This window comes from Vitis riparia, chromosome 3, assembly GCF_004353265.1.
Source record: "Vitis riparia cultivar Riparia Gloire de Montpellier isolate 1030 chromosome 3, EGFV_Vit.rip_1.0, whole genome shotgun sequence".
In the NCBI taxonomy this organism is placed as follows: Eukaryota; Viridiplantae; Streptophyta; class Magnoliopsida; order Vitales; family Vitaceae; genus Vitis; species Vitis riparia.
In genome coordinates, this window is record NC_048433.1 from 7,249,039 (window position 1) to 7,266,314 (window position 17,276).

The window sequence follows — 17,276 nt, forward strand, 5'->3', positions numbered from 1 at the left end:
TTTCCATGAAAATTGATAGATTTGAAAAATGACTATATGGTTTCATTCTATATATGGGCTAGCGGTGGTACTAGGTGTTGGACTATTTCTTCCTTTGCTTTCTTTTTCCGTAACAGGAGTGGTTTGGGCTTTTGTGTTTTGGCCCATTATCCATATGGCCCACTCCAGTCTGTCGGTGACCAAAAAAGAGATGGCATGTGACGACTCATGAGTGAATCAAGTTTGGCTGGTTGTGAGAAAATGAATGGGTTGTGAGTGGGAGGCCCACTGGGCTAATAGGCAGGTAGGCACTTGATATAGGGTCTACCCAAATGAATATCTCAGAGAAATAAGTGGGGCCCAAGTATCAAGAGTACAGATCTTTGCAATAAAGGGCTAATCCACCCACCTACTTGGATTCTCTTTGGATTTTAGAACAGTGGTGAACCTAATAAATATTTGCTCTTGTTTGGCACCCACAATAAAAAAATATATTTTCCATGCTTATTGCATTTAATATATGCTTGTATTTGGTACACCTAAGACTTGGTTCTTGGAATTATATTCAAATAAGTGAGCATAATGAAAACCAATTCAATATTGAAATTGCCTTTTAAATAAATAGTTATGAATTTGGAGTGATTTAAACGTATTTTTATTCGAAATATTTTTAGTTAAATTACTTTATAAAATTATTGTCAAACGGACTCTTAAAATACATTTGATAATGATTATAGGAAATACTTCTAACATTTTTAACACTCTGAAAGTTTTTATTTCAAGTATTAGAAGGATTAAAAACGTTTCTTAAAATTACTATCAAACAGACTTTTGATTTTTAATAACATTAAATTTATCAAATTATTTTATGTTTCTATAATTGAAAAGAATAATAATTTCATAGCAGGCTTAAATCTTTTAAAATAATAATGTTATAAAATAAGTAAAAAATATTAAATATATCATTCTTCTTACATATTTATTACTAACATCTTAGCCTATTTGAAATAGTTTTTTTTTTTTTTGGATATTATTGATAATTGAAGTCAAAGCTAAAATTATAATTTATAAACAATGATATTAATATTATAAAACTTTTATTCTATTTATATACCATGTTTCTTTTTTAATATTTATTAAGGTTTTTTATTATTTAAATATAAGTATTTTAAATAACATTAATAAAATAAATACAAAATTGTTATTAAAATCATTCTCAAGGTCAATCCAAACAGGACCTAATTGAGGTTGTAAGACTTGTTTGTTACCTAAAATAATATATATACATAATTTTTCTTTTTTTAAAAAAATATATTGTGCAATATTTTTATTTTCCTAGTATTTGGGAAAAGTCCTAAATATGAGTAGTGAGAATTGGTAGGGCGGGAGAGAGGACAAGAGTACCTTAGAGTTAAGGGTGGGTAGGCCTGTCAACATCCCTTTCTCTCGGTTGTTTTCTCCGTGGGCCTCATGATCTGGACCACAAAAATGATCGAGCCCATGTCTGTTCTGGAAGTCCACGTGGCATCCTGACAGATAGCAAAGATGGCAAAGCCCATCCTACCCCAGTCCAGCCCATGAAAGGTGGTGGTGGCTGTTTGGTACACCCGTCCGTACATAAGTACAGGACAAAGCGTGTACCTGTCCGCCCCACGTGGCGACGCCTGCCAGCTGTGGTACCTGCTCTCCCTCCTACATCAGGTGCCCTGCACACTTCTCAATGACTTTGCCTCTTTTCTTTTACCATAGGATCAAATATTATTATTATTATTATTATTAACACATGCCATTTCTTTTCAATGTTTGGGAAAAATCTTTTTACTTGATATATATATAAACGATGATTATTGAATATATAAACGATGATTATTGAACCTAAGATAATTTAAATTTTAAGCTTAATTTATTTTTAAAATTGATTAAAGCTAACTGGGTTTTAAATTAAAAATTTTATATTCAAAATATAATAAATATATTTAAAAATAATATAAAAACTATGCATTACTTAATAGAGTTTTAAATAAAAAATTTTTCCAATATCAAATAATAATATATAAATATTAAAATATTAGTTTATTTCAATTTTTATTAATTTGAAAGCAAAAAAATGAGAATCAAACCGACAAAATTGGTTTAAAAATTTTCAAATCCATTCTATGTTTATGATTATGGAAAATAAAATATAGATTTTGAGTTTTTTCGATTTTACTTATACCTCTAGATATGAGAGTTGCACCGACACCATACATTATATTAGTAAATATGTAAATTGAAGAGTATTTTAGTTTAAATTTAAGAAAAGATTTTATTTAAAACTTTGTTAAAAAATATTTAAAAATTTAAAATATTTTTAATACTTCTAATATTTTTAAATGAATGAAAATAAAATTAATTTATAAAATTTGGAGTTCTTTTCTTTATAATTTTTTAAAATTAACGGGTCGTAACCCACTTTTCCCTATAGAAATAGTTTGCAACCAACTTATTTTGAAAACATAATGTTGAGGATGAGGCAAACTACATGAAGGCAAGGTACATGTTGAGGTGAGGCCTAAATCGAAGGCTGTAGAGGTGATGGCCATGGCTTAGTTTGAGAGCTAGGTTGATGCCCAATTTTCATGTCCTTCAATTATGGTGGGAGCACTTACAGCAACCGATCACATGGGCGGTGAAGCAGTGCCTAGTAGAATCCATTATTCTTCATTATTGTGTGCCCATGTGTCTCACCCCCTTCCTCTCTCTCTCTCTCTCTCTCTCTCTCTCTCTCTCTCTCTCTCTCTCTTTGTATTATCTTTAATTTTCCTTTTATGTTCTATTGAAAAGATGCCTTGATGCCATGATGCCTCATGCCAACTTCTTCCACCCTGATACAACACACAAGTTTTCCTACTTCACCTTTAATTATGGGATATAATTAATTCATAAATTGCAATATCTATGTGTGTAAGTTGTAACCATCTTATATCCCTAATTAAGAGGATAATGTCTTTTCATATCGTTTTGCAAAACTATGTTATAATATCGATTCAATCATGATACATCGTCTATATATTTAGATTTTATTATTTCATATTAAGTTCAATACTATTGTTTTATACTTAATCTCTCTAATTATTAATATATGATTTTATCCTTTTATACCTTAATCATAGGGTGACAAAACATAACATAATTCAAACTTGATATAATTTTGGGTTAAATATAATTATATTTATGTCAAATTTGTATCGATATGCATGATGTCTAATAAATATGTTGTTTTTGGATTGACTTATATAATATGGATTTGACCTGAATCGATCTATTTGCTAATCACATTAATTAGCTTAATTGTAATAACTTATTTAACCTTTATTAGTCTCACTTAAAATATGATTTTTGATAAATAAGTTAATTAAGTTATAAATATGTTAGATGCAGAGGTTAATCATATCGACTTAAATAAGATCTAACTTCACTTAATTCGAACCTTATTATTAAATAAGTTAATCATGGTGTTACCTGTTCTATAATTAAATCATATTTAGATATGCTTTTAAATCAATTATTCTTATTTGGGTTCTATTAGGTTGACCTACTTACTTGAGTGCTTGACTTTTCACAAAATACAAAGAAGGCCCATTGAAAAGAATTGCTACCCCAACCCAATGTTCATATGGATCCAATAACCCATATTTTACCATATACGTTCAATAATGATATGTAAGATTTGGTATCTCTTAGTTATTTTAAAATTTTCCTCTTTTGTACAATAGATTTTAAAATCTCAAAAATGTCATTAATATAATTTTGATATTTTGAAAAATTTTATTAAATAAAAATTTGCTTAATAAATCACATTTAAATAATTTTTGAACTTCTTTTTAAAATAAAAAAATTATTTAAAATGTGACTAATGTTTAAAAAGCTCTCCCCTTTTTTTTTTTTTTTTTTTTTGTAAAATCTTATGGGACAAAGGCAAGTTCTTTCATTGAAGCAAAGGGGTTTTCTCCTTTTCCAAGAAGAATTTTTCTCCTTACAATCTTTCCTAAGAAAAGGGATCTTTCATGGGTGGGTGGTTATCCCCACCATCTTACATGAGAGGAAAAAACACCTCATCTTTGTTGTGGAAGTGGAGGCATTGCTTTACATTTCTTTGTAAGTGGGGGTGTTGTCCCATCTTTTCTATGATAAGTCCTTTTAACAATCACTATTTCCTCCTAAAGATGTTTCTTTTCATAAAAAAAGCTCTGAATACATCTCAATTTCTATTGACACTTGCAACCTCATATATACTTAGGTGGTGTTTGTTTATTTTTTTTTTGCTTAATTTTAAATAGAAACTTAACGTTTAATAGTGTTAAATATCATGTTGTTTGTTTTTATAAAATTTTATTTCTATTAAGTATTAAAAAGTAAAGAAAAATTAATATGTTATTTTTTCTATTTAGAAAAAGTTAAATATTTTGACTTTTTTCTATTCAGTAAAAAATTTATAATAAGTTATAAAAAAATAGAAAAATAAACAACCTAAATTTTAAAAACAAATTGTTTTAAGCAAAAAGCAAAAAAAACAAACACCTTCTTAGATGATACCTTGATTCTCTATCCCTAAATATTTAAAATTAGATCAAGGAAATTAGTCGGAGGATTAGTCTCTCATACCTAAAATTACTTTTTATTTATTTTTTTATTCTATCTGAAACTATAATTTTTTTTCATGAATGACTGAATTTTTATTAATATTGTTGGTTAATACATGGGAATGATAGACAAGGAGGGCTTGCCACCTTCCTCCTACTATATATACATATATATATATATATATATATATATATATATATATATATATATTCAAAGTCATGATCAACCAATTTTTTCAACATTAATTATTATTACTATTTAGAATAAAAATTTTAGAATGGAGTAGAAAAAAATGGTTATTTGTGTATCTCAAAAAGAGCTTTTTGGTATTTAAGGGGAAAAAAAATGCTTTTTAATAAATATGGTTTTTGAGATCTGTTTTGAAAATAAGACATTTAAAAAAAAGAATTACATAAATATAAAGAATGATTGAAAAGGAAATATTGTTGATAAAAGTTATATTTAAAAATATTTCAAAACATAAAAAAGCCAAATTAAGAATATTCCAAGTTCCTCAATATATATTTATTCTAAAAATAAACAAAAAACCATTTTTTCAAGTCATTTTTGAAAATGTTCCTAAGTAGGCCCTTTATTTTTTTTCGCCTCCTTTGAAACCATGAAATTTAAGTCTTAAAGATTTTCAATTGATGGAAGCTTTTAATAATTTTTTTAGTAATAAATTAAATAAATTCCCCTAGAATTTGATCGTTTTCATTTTCTCTCCCTACTTTATACGATTTGAATTTATTTTTTCACATTAAATCATAATATACAAGGTCTTCTTAGCATACCAATCATAAAATGTCACGTGTATAATTTGGCTAATTATTTTATGACTAATTAATTTATGTCCTATTGACTTATATTCTTTTATACTTTCAGTTTCATTTCTTTGATACTAATTTTATTCTTTTATACTTTGATTTAATTTATTTGTACTTTTATTTAATGATTTAGGTTTTATCATATACGTTCAATGATTGAGATTACATACTTGATAAATACAAAACCGATAACTTACGATTTTTCTAAAAACTAACAAATTTCTTAATATATCTTGAGACTAAGGGTGCATTTGGTTGAGCTACTACTTATATTAAAGTGATTTTGGAACTACTTATATTAAAGTGCTTTTTTGGAAAAGGTATATTAACAAAAACATTGACCAAAACACCTTCTAAAAGTTTTTAATAAAACAATTACATTCTCAATTGTACTAAAGAAAAGCCAAAATCATGTCCTAACCTTTTGAATTATGATTCTCCAATATAAAAAAAGAACTTTTGGGCAATATATATATATGAAAAAAAAGGCTCATGCTTTAGTGAAAAGCACTTATAACCTTCAAATTAAATGCGAAACTTTTAAGCTTATCCACACAATATCATGTGGGTTGGACAAATTGTCCTTTTGACTAATAGAGAGCATTGAAAATTTTGTCCTGCTTGTTAGCGAAGTCATAAAATTAGCACATGGATAAGTTAATGGCTTTTCCCAAGTGAGTTGGCTGCTATTAATTGATGGCATTACTGTCAACACATTTTCCACACATTAGTGAACGGATTAAGGGGAAGTGCACATGGCTTTAATTTTTCTGATTTTCCGATGTGGGTCCTTTGGAAGAGACGATGAGGCCCAAAATCTTTCAGTACTGTTGATGATAAAGATTTTTTTTTTTTCCTCGAAATATTTTCAGAAGATGGAGGTGCCATGCATGTGATTTGTGTGTTAATGGGTCCAACATCTATATCATGGACCCGCAGTTAGTGAATCATTACGTCTAATAGTGTGCATGTTCATGGGTGTAATTACAAAGTATGATAGATAGATTTTTCTGCGATAAGAATTCTTGAAATCATTCTCATCATTTTGGGTTTATGATTTTGTAACTTCAGTCACTAGTTCCAAAACCTCAAATTTGTCCGTGAATTAGCCTATTATTATTATTATTAATTTTTTTAAAATTGACTATTAACTTATATTTGAGGTAGATTGGGATCACTTATTCGGGTCGTGGATTAAGGACAAAAAAAGAAATTTTTAAAATTTACTATTAGCATTATGTTTAAAACTTTTGTATAAAACATGTCATTCATCCTATACTTTATAATTTTATCGGTTTTTAGTAGGGTTGCATTTGTCTGATCATAAAACTCGACTTAATCTTAATTGATCGAAAAATATAGGTAATGATTGTTGTTAGATAATCCATAAGTTTTAATCCAGTTATGATCACTTTAGTGAATGTATATGATGGTAATAATTGACCATGCATAGAATTTAGTTTATTATGATTGATGTGAGGAATAGAAACAGTGATGATCATATAAACAACATCCATTAAACAATTAAATCTTTTTTTTTATTACAATTTTTTTTTCTCTTTTTATTTAATCGAATGAATAAGAAACCAACGCTAGGAGAAGTTTCAGATGCAACCAAAGCTTTCATATTCAACTAGTTGATATATTGATTTCAATTTAATTCAATTTTCTTAAGTATTTTCTTAGGTATTCTATAAACTTATCATTTCAATCTGGTTTAGTGTGAATATTTTCATTTGAAGTGTTTTTAACTGAAGCAATTTTCTTAAAAGTGTTTTTGATAGAATAACCTATCAAATACTTCTTAAAAAAATAAAATGATACAAGTGATTTTTAAAAATTTTAAAAATATTTTTTAAAAGTGTATAATATAATAATTTTTAAAAAGCTTGAAGGGGTGCTCCATGAAAAAACAATAGGCTAGTTGACACATGCAAAACCCTAAATGTGTACTACATGTATCGAAATAGCGTAGTTATTATATAAAGTAGCTTCCCTTTTAAAATACGATTAAGAAAAAGATGATGGGAAGGTGCCAAACCCTAGAGTATAGTTGGGAAAGAAAAGGAAAAAGAAAGAAAGTAGGCATGCATCGGAAGGAGAACCAAACAATACAAGGAGAAGGTAGAATTTAAAAGAGCAATTTAGGTGGAAGTGCGTGTGCACGTGCATACATGTGTGTAAATATGTGGAAGAATCAGGAGATTGCATGGGAAGATGTACAAATATATGCAAATGCACACGTGCTCCCACATGTGTGTGTAAGTAAATTTTGGAAAGTGAGGAGGTGGTGAGGGCATGTGAAAATCCATGAAAAAACATATAGTCAACTGTGGAAGCACCACTTCAACCCCCGAGACACTGTCATCCTCTGTCCATTCATGACTCATGCACCCACGCTCCACACAATCTCCTCTCATTCCCTTTTCACACCAAATATCCTCCTCAATCTCACCTTTTTTTTTTTGTTTTTTCCTTTTCACTAGTATAGGATCATAATTGTCGACTTTAAATTTAAAAATAATATTTTTATTGTATAAAACTAAACAAGTAAATACTTCTCATGGGGACAAACAAACAAACATCATATCGGGATTATGAATCCACTCAGAATAGACAATATTTACATAATTGAGAGCAAGTCATTACACATATAACACTACGGATCTATTAAAAAAAATAATTATTTTGATACTATAGCAAGATTGTCCTTCAAAATTTTGATTGGAAACAGTTTAAAACAAAGCTTAATTTAGGAAAAAGTTTAAAATATATAATTTTTTTTGGTTAAAAGCTTTTAGTTATTAAGTAATAAACTTAAATGAAAGCTCTAATAATATCGGGTTTTCTCACAACATAATTCAATGTGTTCATGACCTTAATAAATAAGAGTCAAGCTTTAATAATTAATGAACTAGGTCACAAAACCCTAACATTTTTAAACAACTTCCTTAATGCATGTCTTGAAATCCAAGAGATGAGCCTAAACAACCCAAAAAAAGGGGAGGTACATAAAAGGAATTGTCTATGTATTTACCCAACCCAACTCAATTATAGGTGGGGAGGAATACCAAGAATACAAAGGAAAGCAGCGAGTGTAGTAGGGGCCGACTAAAAATTAAAAAAGAAGAATAGTGATTAAGTGAAAGAAATGGGAAGAGAGGGTTAAAGGAGGGGAAAAGAAAATGAATGGCTATAATTTGGGGGGAGTAAGTGAGGGACAAAAGGGTGGAGTGATCACGGGATAGGTGTCCATATACTGTGGAAGAGAAGATGGAGGTGTACCTAGTTTTGTTAAGGGGAGTACACAGTGCCCCGCTGTCCACCATGTGAAGGCGTTGTGGCTCTCTTTCTCTTTCTCTTTCTCTATCTTTCTCTCTCTCATTCAAACCAACCCAACTGGCACTTTTGATTCATTCACATAGAGAGGCGAATGGGGAGAGTCAGGACAAAACTAGTCTAGGATTTGAGTCCGATTCGCTTGGTTTTTTCCCACTATCCTTCTTCTATCCTACTCGTAGAAGACTAAAAATAGACACACACATCCCTACAGCCAAGAAAGAGGGAGAGGGAGAGGGAGGGGTCTGTGTATGTGAGAGAGAAACAGAGACAGGGAGAGACAGAGAGAGGGGGAGAGGGAGGATTTTTTTTCAGTCTGAGGCTTTCCTCCTGATAAAGAAAGAAGAGCCATTTGGGGGTTTATTGAGAAGGGCATTGTAGAATGAATATGTTGGCTTCAGAATACAGTAGTGGGTGTGAGTCTGGTTGGACCCTGTACTTGGAGCACTCTTTTCTTTCTGCAGACCCTTTACATAGAGGTAGTGGGTTTGTAGATGGAGAAGTGAAAAGAGGTAAAGATGAGGCTGAGGAAGAAGAAGAAGAAGACTTGTCCATGGTTTCTGATGCATCTTCTGGGCCTCCACATTTCCAGGAAGATGAAGGGTACTGCAATGATGATAATGGGTGCTTCTATCCTCATTCCATGGCTGCCACATTGGTGAAAAACAATGGAAAAAGGCAAAAAATCAGGACACATAGGGGACGCGTCGAGCAGGAAGATCCTTCTTTTCTTGATGACACTGCTAGCTCTCCTCTCTTCAACTTCTCCAAGGTGAGTACACTGAAACGGCATTGCTTATAACCAGTGTGAGATACGGAGATTTTGTAATTCAATTTCTATCAATTTCACAGAACAATGGTTTCACTCTCAACAACAACCAAGCTTCAATGGAGAGTGTGTTGGATTTTTCTCAAGGCTTCTCCACAACTCACTTCAAGGTACCTGGAATGCTTCTTTCTGGGGTAGATGATGAAATTTCCCACTCTTCTCTGCTCTGTTTCTTGATACAAAGCTTGTTTCTTGCAGGGGAGATCTGCAGCATTTCAGAAGCATTTAGGTCTGCTACACTCCTCAATGTCTGGGAACCAACTCCAGCAAAACCAGTTGAGTATCCTTGTTTTTGCCTTAACAATCAACCAGTTTCTTTTTTCAATGTTACAATGCTTGAGCTATCAGCATTTTTTTTCCTCCTCTTTTGTGTGTGTAGCTCTCTTCTGGTTATTAATTTTATCAAGTTTCCTTCAACAGGTGGTTTGAAGGGAAGAGGATGGGCATGAGATGAGGTGATTTCCATGGCTCCCACATCACTTGTTGCTGTAATTGATGCAGAGGGAGTTGCTCCAAATGAGGTGTTGGGAGAGCTGCCAAAGGAAAGGGAATTGGATCTCAAAAGGGATCTTGTTCTTTTCTTTTCTTTTCTTTTCTTTTCTTCTCTTTTTTGGCTGTCAATGCAGTGGGAAACACCCTGAGAGCAAAAGTAGAAAATAAAATTTCATGTTTTCAAAATTTAATTTCTTTGTCATTGAATAGTGGGCACAAATGAGTTGTTCTCTGAGTCCTTGGGACAATCCCTTTTCTTTTCATGGAGCCCCATGCTCTCTCCTATTTCACAACTTGCAATTTGAAAAAAAAACCCCATAATCTAACTTACATTTAACTAATCTGAATGTCAATATTCCAACCCACTTGGCCTTGAACAACAATAATCTCCTCTAACAGTGAATGACATATAGATGCTGTATTACTTGCTGCTTCACAGCAAACCCATGTTTTGTTTCCAAAATTTAGGGGACCCTTTTAAAGAAAAGTACAAAACTGCTTTGGGAACTTATGTTTTCTTAACAATGAAGCAGATGCATTAACCTTTTCAGTTTCTCCAACATAATCCATGTGTACTCTTTTCTCATAATTTTCAGTTTTGGTATTTCCCAGTTCCATTTCCCCAACTCATCTCAAAACACTTGCCTCCTAAACTGATAACAACTACAAAACCTTCAACAAAATCTCAGATTTTCTCATCATCCATCAGAGTGTGAGTGAGTGAGAGGGAGAGCTCATTATTGAATCCATGCAAATTTAATAGTCCATCCCATTCTAGATAGAATTGAACAGTGAGATATGAGTATAATTTTATTTTATTTTATTTTAAAAAAAACATATAATCATATTACTCAACAACATACAGGACAAAAAGAAGTTCCACCCACCTAGAATTGGTGGATAGTCACTGGAGATATGATCCAATACAGGTTAAATTATCAGATTTGTTTAGGTGGGATGCCTTCAAAATTTATATTGGAAAGCTCTATACATGTATAGAGCCAGACCTTGGAAAAGTCTGGGGGTGTAATAGAGACAAGACCTGTGTCTCTGGGTGTCCAGACAAGGCACCATCCAGATGGTTCTAGCCCTCATAAATTCAAAAACAAATAAAAATTCAGGCCTAATGCAAGTGTAGAAAAATGAGACAGCATGAAGAAAAGGGTTAAATGGGTGATGGGCAGTCAGATAAGAGTGAGGGGGTGAGGAGGAAATGCCAGATTCAATGTTGGAATATTTCAAATGCATCTCCTTGAGCTTTTTTCAAGCCCGGGAGATCCTGCCTGAGATCTTCCTGACCTAATTCAACATGCCCCATTTAATTTTATATGGCCTCTTTTATCTCATTAGGAAGGATCATACTTGTTTTTAATATTTTATATGTATTTCTTGCCTCCTCCAACCCTGTCTGCTTTGAAGCTGTCATTGGACTTGGTGTCATCCACAATTATATGTCCCTTCATTTCTTTATTCATAAAACTACTCCCAGTCAATTCTGTTTTCTATTCAAGAAAATGAAGAGGATAAAGAGAAAGAATGCATTTGAGAATTTAGGATGTCAAAATTCGTAGCTTCACTCACACATGACACATCTAGTCAAGAAAATGTAAAGAAAAGAAAAGGAATCAAGGGTCGGGAAAGCTAAAGACAAACCAAAGAAAATGTATAGAAAGAATAGTTAGGCTTTGCCTCACTACACTCCATCATTTTGGATAAGAATTAAGAGGGTATGGGGAAAACATCTTTGCCCTTCCAACTACCATCAAAACAAAGTCCCCAATCCCCTGACAATATGGAGGGGAAGGGGAAGGGGAGGGGACTTTGTTGTTTCTTACATTAATCTATTCTCTTCATGTCTCCAGTACAGTTTTCGCCATAGGGTGTCCCCATTTCTCATGACAAGCTTCTCCTCGTCGCTTCTCGTCTCTGCCAATCTACTTTGATGACCAGAATTTTACTCGTAAAATTCTGCCAAACGCATGTGGTCTAAGTCAGAGAGCATGAGCATGCATGCACAAAGTGCATGACCTCTGCCAAGATCTATTCTCACTGATCTATGGTACTAAAGGAATATGATTCAAATTCTAGATGCTTCTCTGGGTTGCCCATCATTTTTTAGCTCAAAAAAGACTATGGTTAACCTTTCTAACATGGAAAAATTTGAAAATACAAGCAGCTGAAATGGGGTTTCATCAACTATTTAAGCCTCATGAAGTTCATCCAATATAAATACATGTGCACTGAAGGTATCAAATCTAAAGCTTCTCAAGGACAGAAAATTATTATCTAGTTTAGAATGATTCCTTATCTTTTCAAAGTAGAAAGATGCTAATATCCTTGAGAGGGAAAAGCCACAAACAAAAAGCTTATTACAAATCTATGTGGAAAGCTCATGGCCAAGAATCTGAAGCAATACATTGATGGAGTGGAGAGAATTTGCAATTAGTTGTCAGTTTAGAGTCACATAACTTCACTCTTAAGGGCAGACTACGAAAATACCTGTCCTCCAGCAAGGACACATAAAGGGTGGCTAGCTAGATGGCTCCATGAGTCCTACCATGACAAGTCCCCAACTGTTCATTTTAATACATGCATGATACTCTAATCTTCATAATTCGTGTTTAGTGAATGTGAAGCAAAAAATATATTTATGATGGATAACTGAACTAGAAGAAATAGTAAATATAGTCATAGAATTGTCCCACATAAATAAGTGATATGACTTACAATTAAGAAGCAAGATAAACATATCTCATGCATCATCTTAAATTAGGATTTGTTTGATTATGTCTTTGAATAATGAAACCTAAGACTGGGTGGTATTAACTTCAAGTAGGGAAATACTAATCTTTGAGAATGCAAATCTTAATATCTAGACAAAAGCATCCCTTACATCCGTTGCTCGGCTCATCATTTCCTGATTTAATATCATTGGATAATCCAGGGGATGACAGTGAAGGTTTCAGTGAAGAAAACTTTAAAAGATTTGAGTATAAATCGACAAAAAAGAAAGATAGGAAGGCAGTGAGATTGGAGCCAAAGACAAATTAAAGAAATATATAGAAAGAATGGTGTCTTTGCCAGTTTGCCTCACTGCACTCCATCATGTTGGATAAGAATTTAAGGGGCATGGGAAAACATCTTTTGTCCTTCCAACTACCACCAAAACAAAGCCCTCAGTCACAGGGCAGGAGTTGAAGAGAGAGGCTTTATTGTTTGTCGCATTAATCTAATTTCTTCCTGTCTTCACCTGCTGTTTTCGCTAAAGAGTGTTCCCATTCTTAATGACAATGCCTCCTTATTGCTTATCTGACCAAAATTTTACTCATAAATATCTGCCACATGCATGTGATCTAAGTCAGATTGCATGAGCACTGCGACGACCAATTCCCACCGATCTATAGTCCCAAAGGAATATGAGTCATATCCTACACATGCTGCTCTTTATGGGTTGCCCATGATTATATCTTTTCTTTGCCAAAGGGGCTATCAGTAACCAAGATTATGAAGTTCATGGTTATATATATGGTACCAAGTCTCATTAAAATAAAATTTTTAACATGCTATTCTCTTGCTTGTAGGTGAATATTCAGTTCATTATGGTCAAAGTAGTAGATCAATTTGGACTTTCAAGATGCTCAAATACAAATCAATTTGATTGTCCAAATCACAAGGGATGTGATCAAATAGATCCAAAGGCTTGGGCAATCTATTAATTTCCTCCTGCAATCACACTAAAAGGGAGGCTGGATGCCTCCGCCATTCCTAACATGAGAAATCACCAAGGAAGTTAAGGTTTGACTTCAGAAATCTTCAGCATTTGTGATTAGTCAAAGCAATGGGAAAAAATCTACTAGTATCAGCACGATTTGCTGACTGAATATTAAATATAGTAGGATTGTTCCATATGGATAAGGGATGTAACTTACAATTAAGAAGCAAGAGGATCACACATCTCAAGGATTTTTCTCAAAGAAGTATTCTCTGGGTAGCACATCATTTACATTACTCCCACATCTTGAAGCAATCTCCTCACATTAAGAAAAGCTGTTGGTAGACTTCGACTAAATCTATGATCCGACTAAGCTCTTTCCTCCACTTCTTGCAAGCCAATCTCCCAACTTCAAAGATTGGGAAAATACGGGCTAGTGGTTGAGCATGCGAATCAACATGATCTAAACTCTCCAACACATTCATTTGTCTGCATTTTTTTGTATCAATTTGTTCACTCATTTCCATATACATCTAATCAGAATCATCGATCAGGGTAACCCGATTGTACATTTTTGCAACACTAAATGAAATATAATTAGGCATGGGTGTTAGGCAGCAGTCCGGCTCTCATGATCTAAGTTACAGGAGATGAAAGAACAATAGGAAAGCCTAAAAGCATGTGGGTGGATCAAGGTTGTAAGAAAAGACATGAGAGCTAATGACTTGATGGGGTTATTCATGAACTATCGCAAGACATTTAAGATTAGGCTTTAACCTTAATCTCAGTTGTAGCGAAAGAAGTGGTCTGTACAAGTGGATCAATTTGTTTAAGGATCAAAGATAACACTCTGATGTGTACAAGCTTAGACAGGACTATCTAATATTGATTGAGATTCACTTACTTGGTATGGGGTTTAATTGAGGGGTTTTTGACTGTAAGCAAGACTTTTATATCCCTCAACCACCCTCCCTTTAACATATTCATTTATTGAACTTCCCAGCTCCAATGGTGGTCATCAGAAGAAATTGGGCTACAAGGCCAAGTTTGAAGCTATATGGAGAGATAGTTCCAATGGTTGTATTTTGAAATGAGAGTAGAATTAATGCCAATCCAAATGCCATAGTAACACTCAGTCTGAACAAAGTGGCATAAAAATGTAACTTTTAAATGGTACTATACAAATTAAAATAGACTAGTAATGTGAAAAATTATCAACCACATCCTTTAAGAAGCTTATCTACTTGCATAGTGCCTACAAACACAATAAGTTTTTCCTGAAATTTAATATAAATTGACACTAAATCCGTCATAATATACCGATCAACTGTTGAAGTGGCCTTATTTGTTCTTTTTAAGCCAATCAAGAATACCCTTCTCTGATTCAGATAGCTGCTCCTTCCCTGCCAAAGATCCTTCTACAAATTCAAAGTAATCTTTGTAGTTCCGCTTGTAAAAACTATCCAGTCTCTGTAAACCAATATCAAAGGACTAGAGTGAGAGATAAGTTTTGTATGACAAAATCAGCAGCTGGAAAATGAAGCTTTGAATATAACCACTAGAGAGAGAGAGAGAGAGAGGTATATCCCTTATCAGAAATATAAGAGTTTCAGAAATTCAAACTACTGAAGTGAAGCTGGAAGTTTCAAAGCTGGAAAATGAAGCTTTGAAAAAAACCAAATCACAATTTTTTATTTTATTTTAGTTTTACCTCCTTGTCATTTTTGGCCTTATTTTCTTCTGATTTCTTCAGATATTCTGGCACAGAAATTTCAAATAATGGGTAAGATAGCTTTTACAGACAGCTTTTACAAGAAATGAAAGTAAATTGAAAGAGGTGATGAAGAGAGAAACATAAAAGATGAATGGCATTTTACTTTTAAGAAGCTCAGTCCTGGAGTCACTGACTTGAGAAGCAGCAAGGACAGAGGACAGGAGGAGACCTGATCTCCTTCCTATTTCTGTGGTTCTTGTTGTTATGCTTCCTTTTCCTTTTCCTCCATGAATTGCCTGTACATTTTGTGAAGCAAACTTGCTTAAGGAATTAACAGCTTGTGCCATTGCGTACAATCCTTTACTACTACCAGCTGTGTGTGAATGAAGAGATGATGCTGATTATGATGAGTTTTCTTTGGTCCACACCTCTTTGTAGGTCACTTCAGTAGTTTGAATTTCTGAAACTCTTATATTTCTAATAAGGGATATGCCTCTCTCTCTCTCTCTCTCTCTAGTGAGTTCCCACCAGTGAGCACCAAAAGTCTGTCCATATTTGGACTATGTGATCAAGCATGAGAACAACTGCAATGGGGACCATGTCAGTTTCCCATGGTAGCCATATATGTCTTCAGTAAAAGCTCCAGTATTTTTCTGAAATATGATTTTAATGGCATTTTCCTCTGATTCACATGAAAGACGACAATTCTAGAGGGTACACTTGTTGGAAAGGACAAGCTTTTACGAGCATTAATTTCTTTTGAATGTTCTTTATATGGAGTTCTAAGAAAAGGGAAAAAAAATAAATTATTTTCTTTAGATTAGGTTGGTAATTTTGTTCTGATTATAAGTGATCTAACAGAGATTATCCCCTTGGGTCCTAATTGAGTTCAAGTTACAATTGAACTTGAAAAACTCAAGAGCACACTTCCAATTGATATCATAATATGTTAAAATTTTAAAATTAAGGTTTTGTTTGAATATAAAAATAAAAAAAGTAATAACTTTTTAAAAAAAAGACTTTTATGTAAATAATATAAATTTAACTTATATTCTTAAAAATTATTTTAAAATTTTTAAAATTTGAGGTAGTAAATTTCTTTTAGTATTCTCAAATTTTTAAACATTTTTTAAAATCGTTATTATTATTTTTTAATCTAAACCTCTAAATTTTTTGTATTTGATAAAGAGTTACCATTATTATTATTATTATTTTTAAAAATATAAGACAAAAAATGTATCTAAACATACATTTTTCCTTTTTTTTTTTTGATTCTTGATTCATGGAGTAGGATCATTGATTAATTTTTCAATTTATTTTATTATGAAATAACTTATTTACTTTTGAAAATTTTAATTTTTAAATAAGATTTATAAATTATTTTGCAAAAAAAATGTAATGGTTTATTCTTTTAAACTCCATTTGTAAATAAATAAATCATCCAATCATCCTTTAAAAAAAAAATGATCTAACAAAGTATCTGTGGACCCCGCATTTCGTGCTCATGCGTTTCCCACTCGATGGCGAGCTCGATTTTTAATTGAAGAAATTGATTTTATTTATTGTTTGAAAAATGACTTGGAGTCGCCACTTATTTTTGTTTTATTTTTAAAGGGTAAACAAAATAAGAAAGAAAAACCCTAAGTGTGACTCCTTATTTTGGAAAAGGCGGTCTGTGAAAAACAGGATCGGGTTCGGGGGTCAGGTTACTTATCGGGAAGGTACGGTAAAGACCATAGCACCCCTCTAAGTCCCTAAAGT

At 32.5% G+C, this 17,276-nt stretch overlaps 2 protein-coding genes across 2 annotated transcripts; one reads left to right on the forward strand and one right to left on the reverse strand.

Moving 5' to 3' along the window:
• The first annotated feature begins 8,708 nt into the window (after window positions 1-8,708).
• On the forward strand, window positions 8,709-10,280 carry LOC117911430. Its single transcript, XM_034825801.1, has 4 exons — window positions 8,709-9,540; window positions 9,621-9,707; window positions 9,796-9,872; window positions 10,018-10,280. The coding sequence occupies exons 1-4, from the start codon at window positions 9,151-9,153 to the stop codon at window positions 10,049-10,051; spliced, it is 588 nt and encodes a 195-aa protein (XP_034681692.1). The 5' UTR covers window positions 8,709-9,150; the 3' UTR covers window positions 10,052-10,280.
• Window positions 10,281-14,933: 4,653 nt separating this feature from the next.
• On the reverse strand, window positions 14,934-15,946 carry LOC117911531. Its single transcript, XM_034825940.1, has 3 exons — window positions 15,679-15,946; window positions 15,513-15,559; window positions 14,934-15,271 (listed from the first exon to the last, which is right to left on the reverse strand). The coding sequence occupies exons 1-3, from the start codon at window positions 15,860-15,862 to the stop codon at window positions 15,143-15,145; spliced, it is 360 nt and encodes a 119-aa protein (XP_034681831.1). The 5' UTR covers window positions 15,863-15,946; the 3' UTR covers window positions 14,934-15,142.
• Window positions 15,947-17,276: the final 1,330 nt, after the last annotated feature.

Coding starts and splice junctions, on each gene's coding strand:
- LOC117911531 (XM_034825940.1), bottom strand. CDS start 15,862: ATGGCACAAGCTGTTAATTCCTTAAGCAAGTTTGCTTCACAAAATGTA. Junction 15,560..15,678: donor CAGGACTGAGCTTCTTAAAA/GTAAAATGCCAT, acceptor TTTCTGTGCCAG/AATATCTGAAGAAATCAGAA. Junction 15,272..15,512: donor AGGCCAAAAATGACAAGGAG/GTAAAACTAAAA, acceptor ATTGGTTTACAG/AGACTGGATAGTTTTTACAA.
- LOC117911430 (XM_034825801.1), top strand. CDS start 9,151: ATGAATATGTTGGCTTCAGAATACAGTAGTGGGTGTGAGTCTGGTTGG. Junction 9,708..9,795: donor TCTCCACAACTCACTTCAAG/GTACCTGGAATG, acceptor TGTTTCTTGCAG/GGGAGATCTGCAGCATTTCA. Junction 9,873..10,017: donor AACCAACTCCAGCAAAACCA/GTTGAGTATCCT, acceptor TTCCTTCAACAG/GTGGTTTGAAGGGAAGAGGA.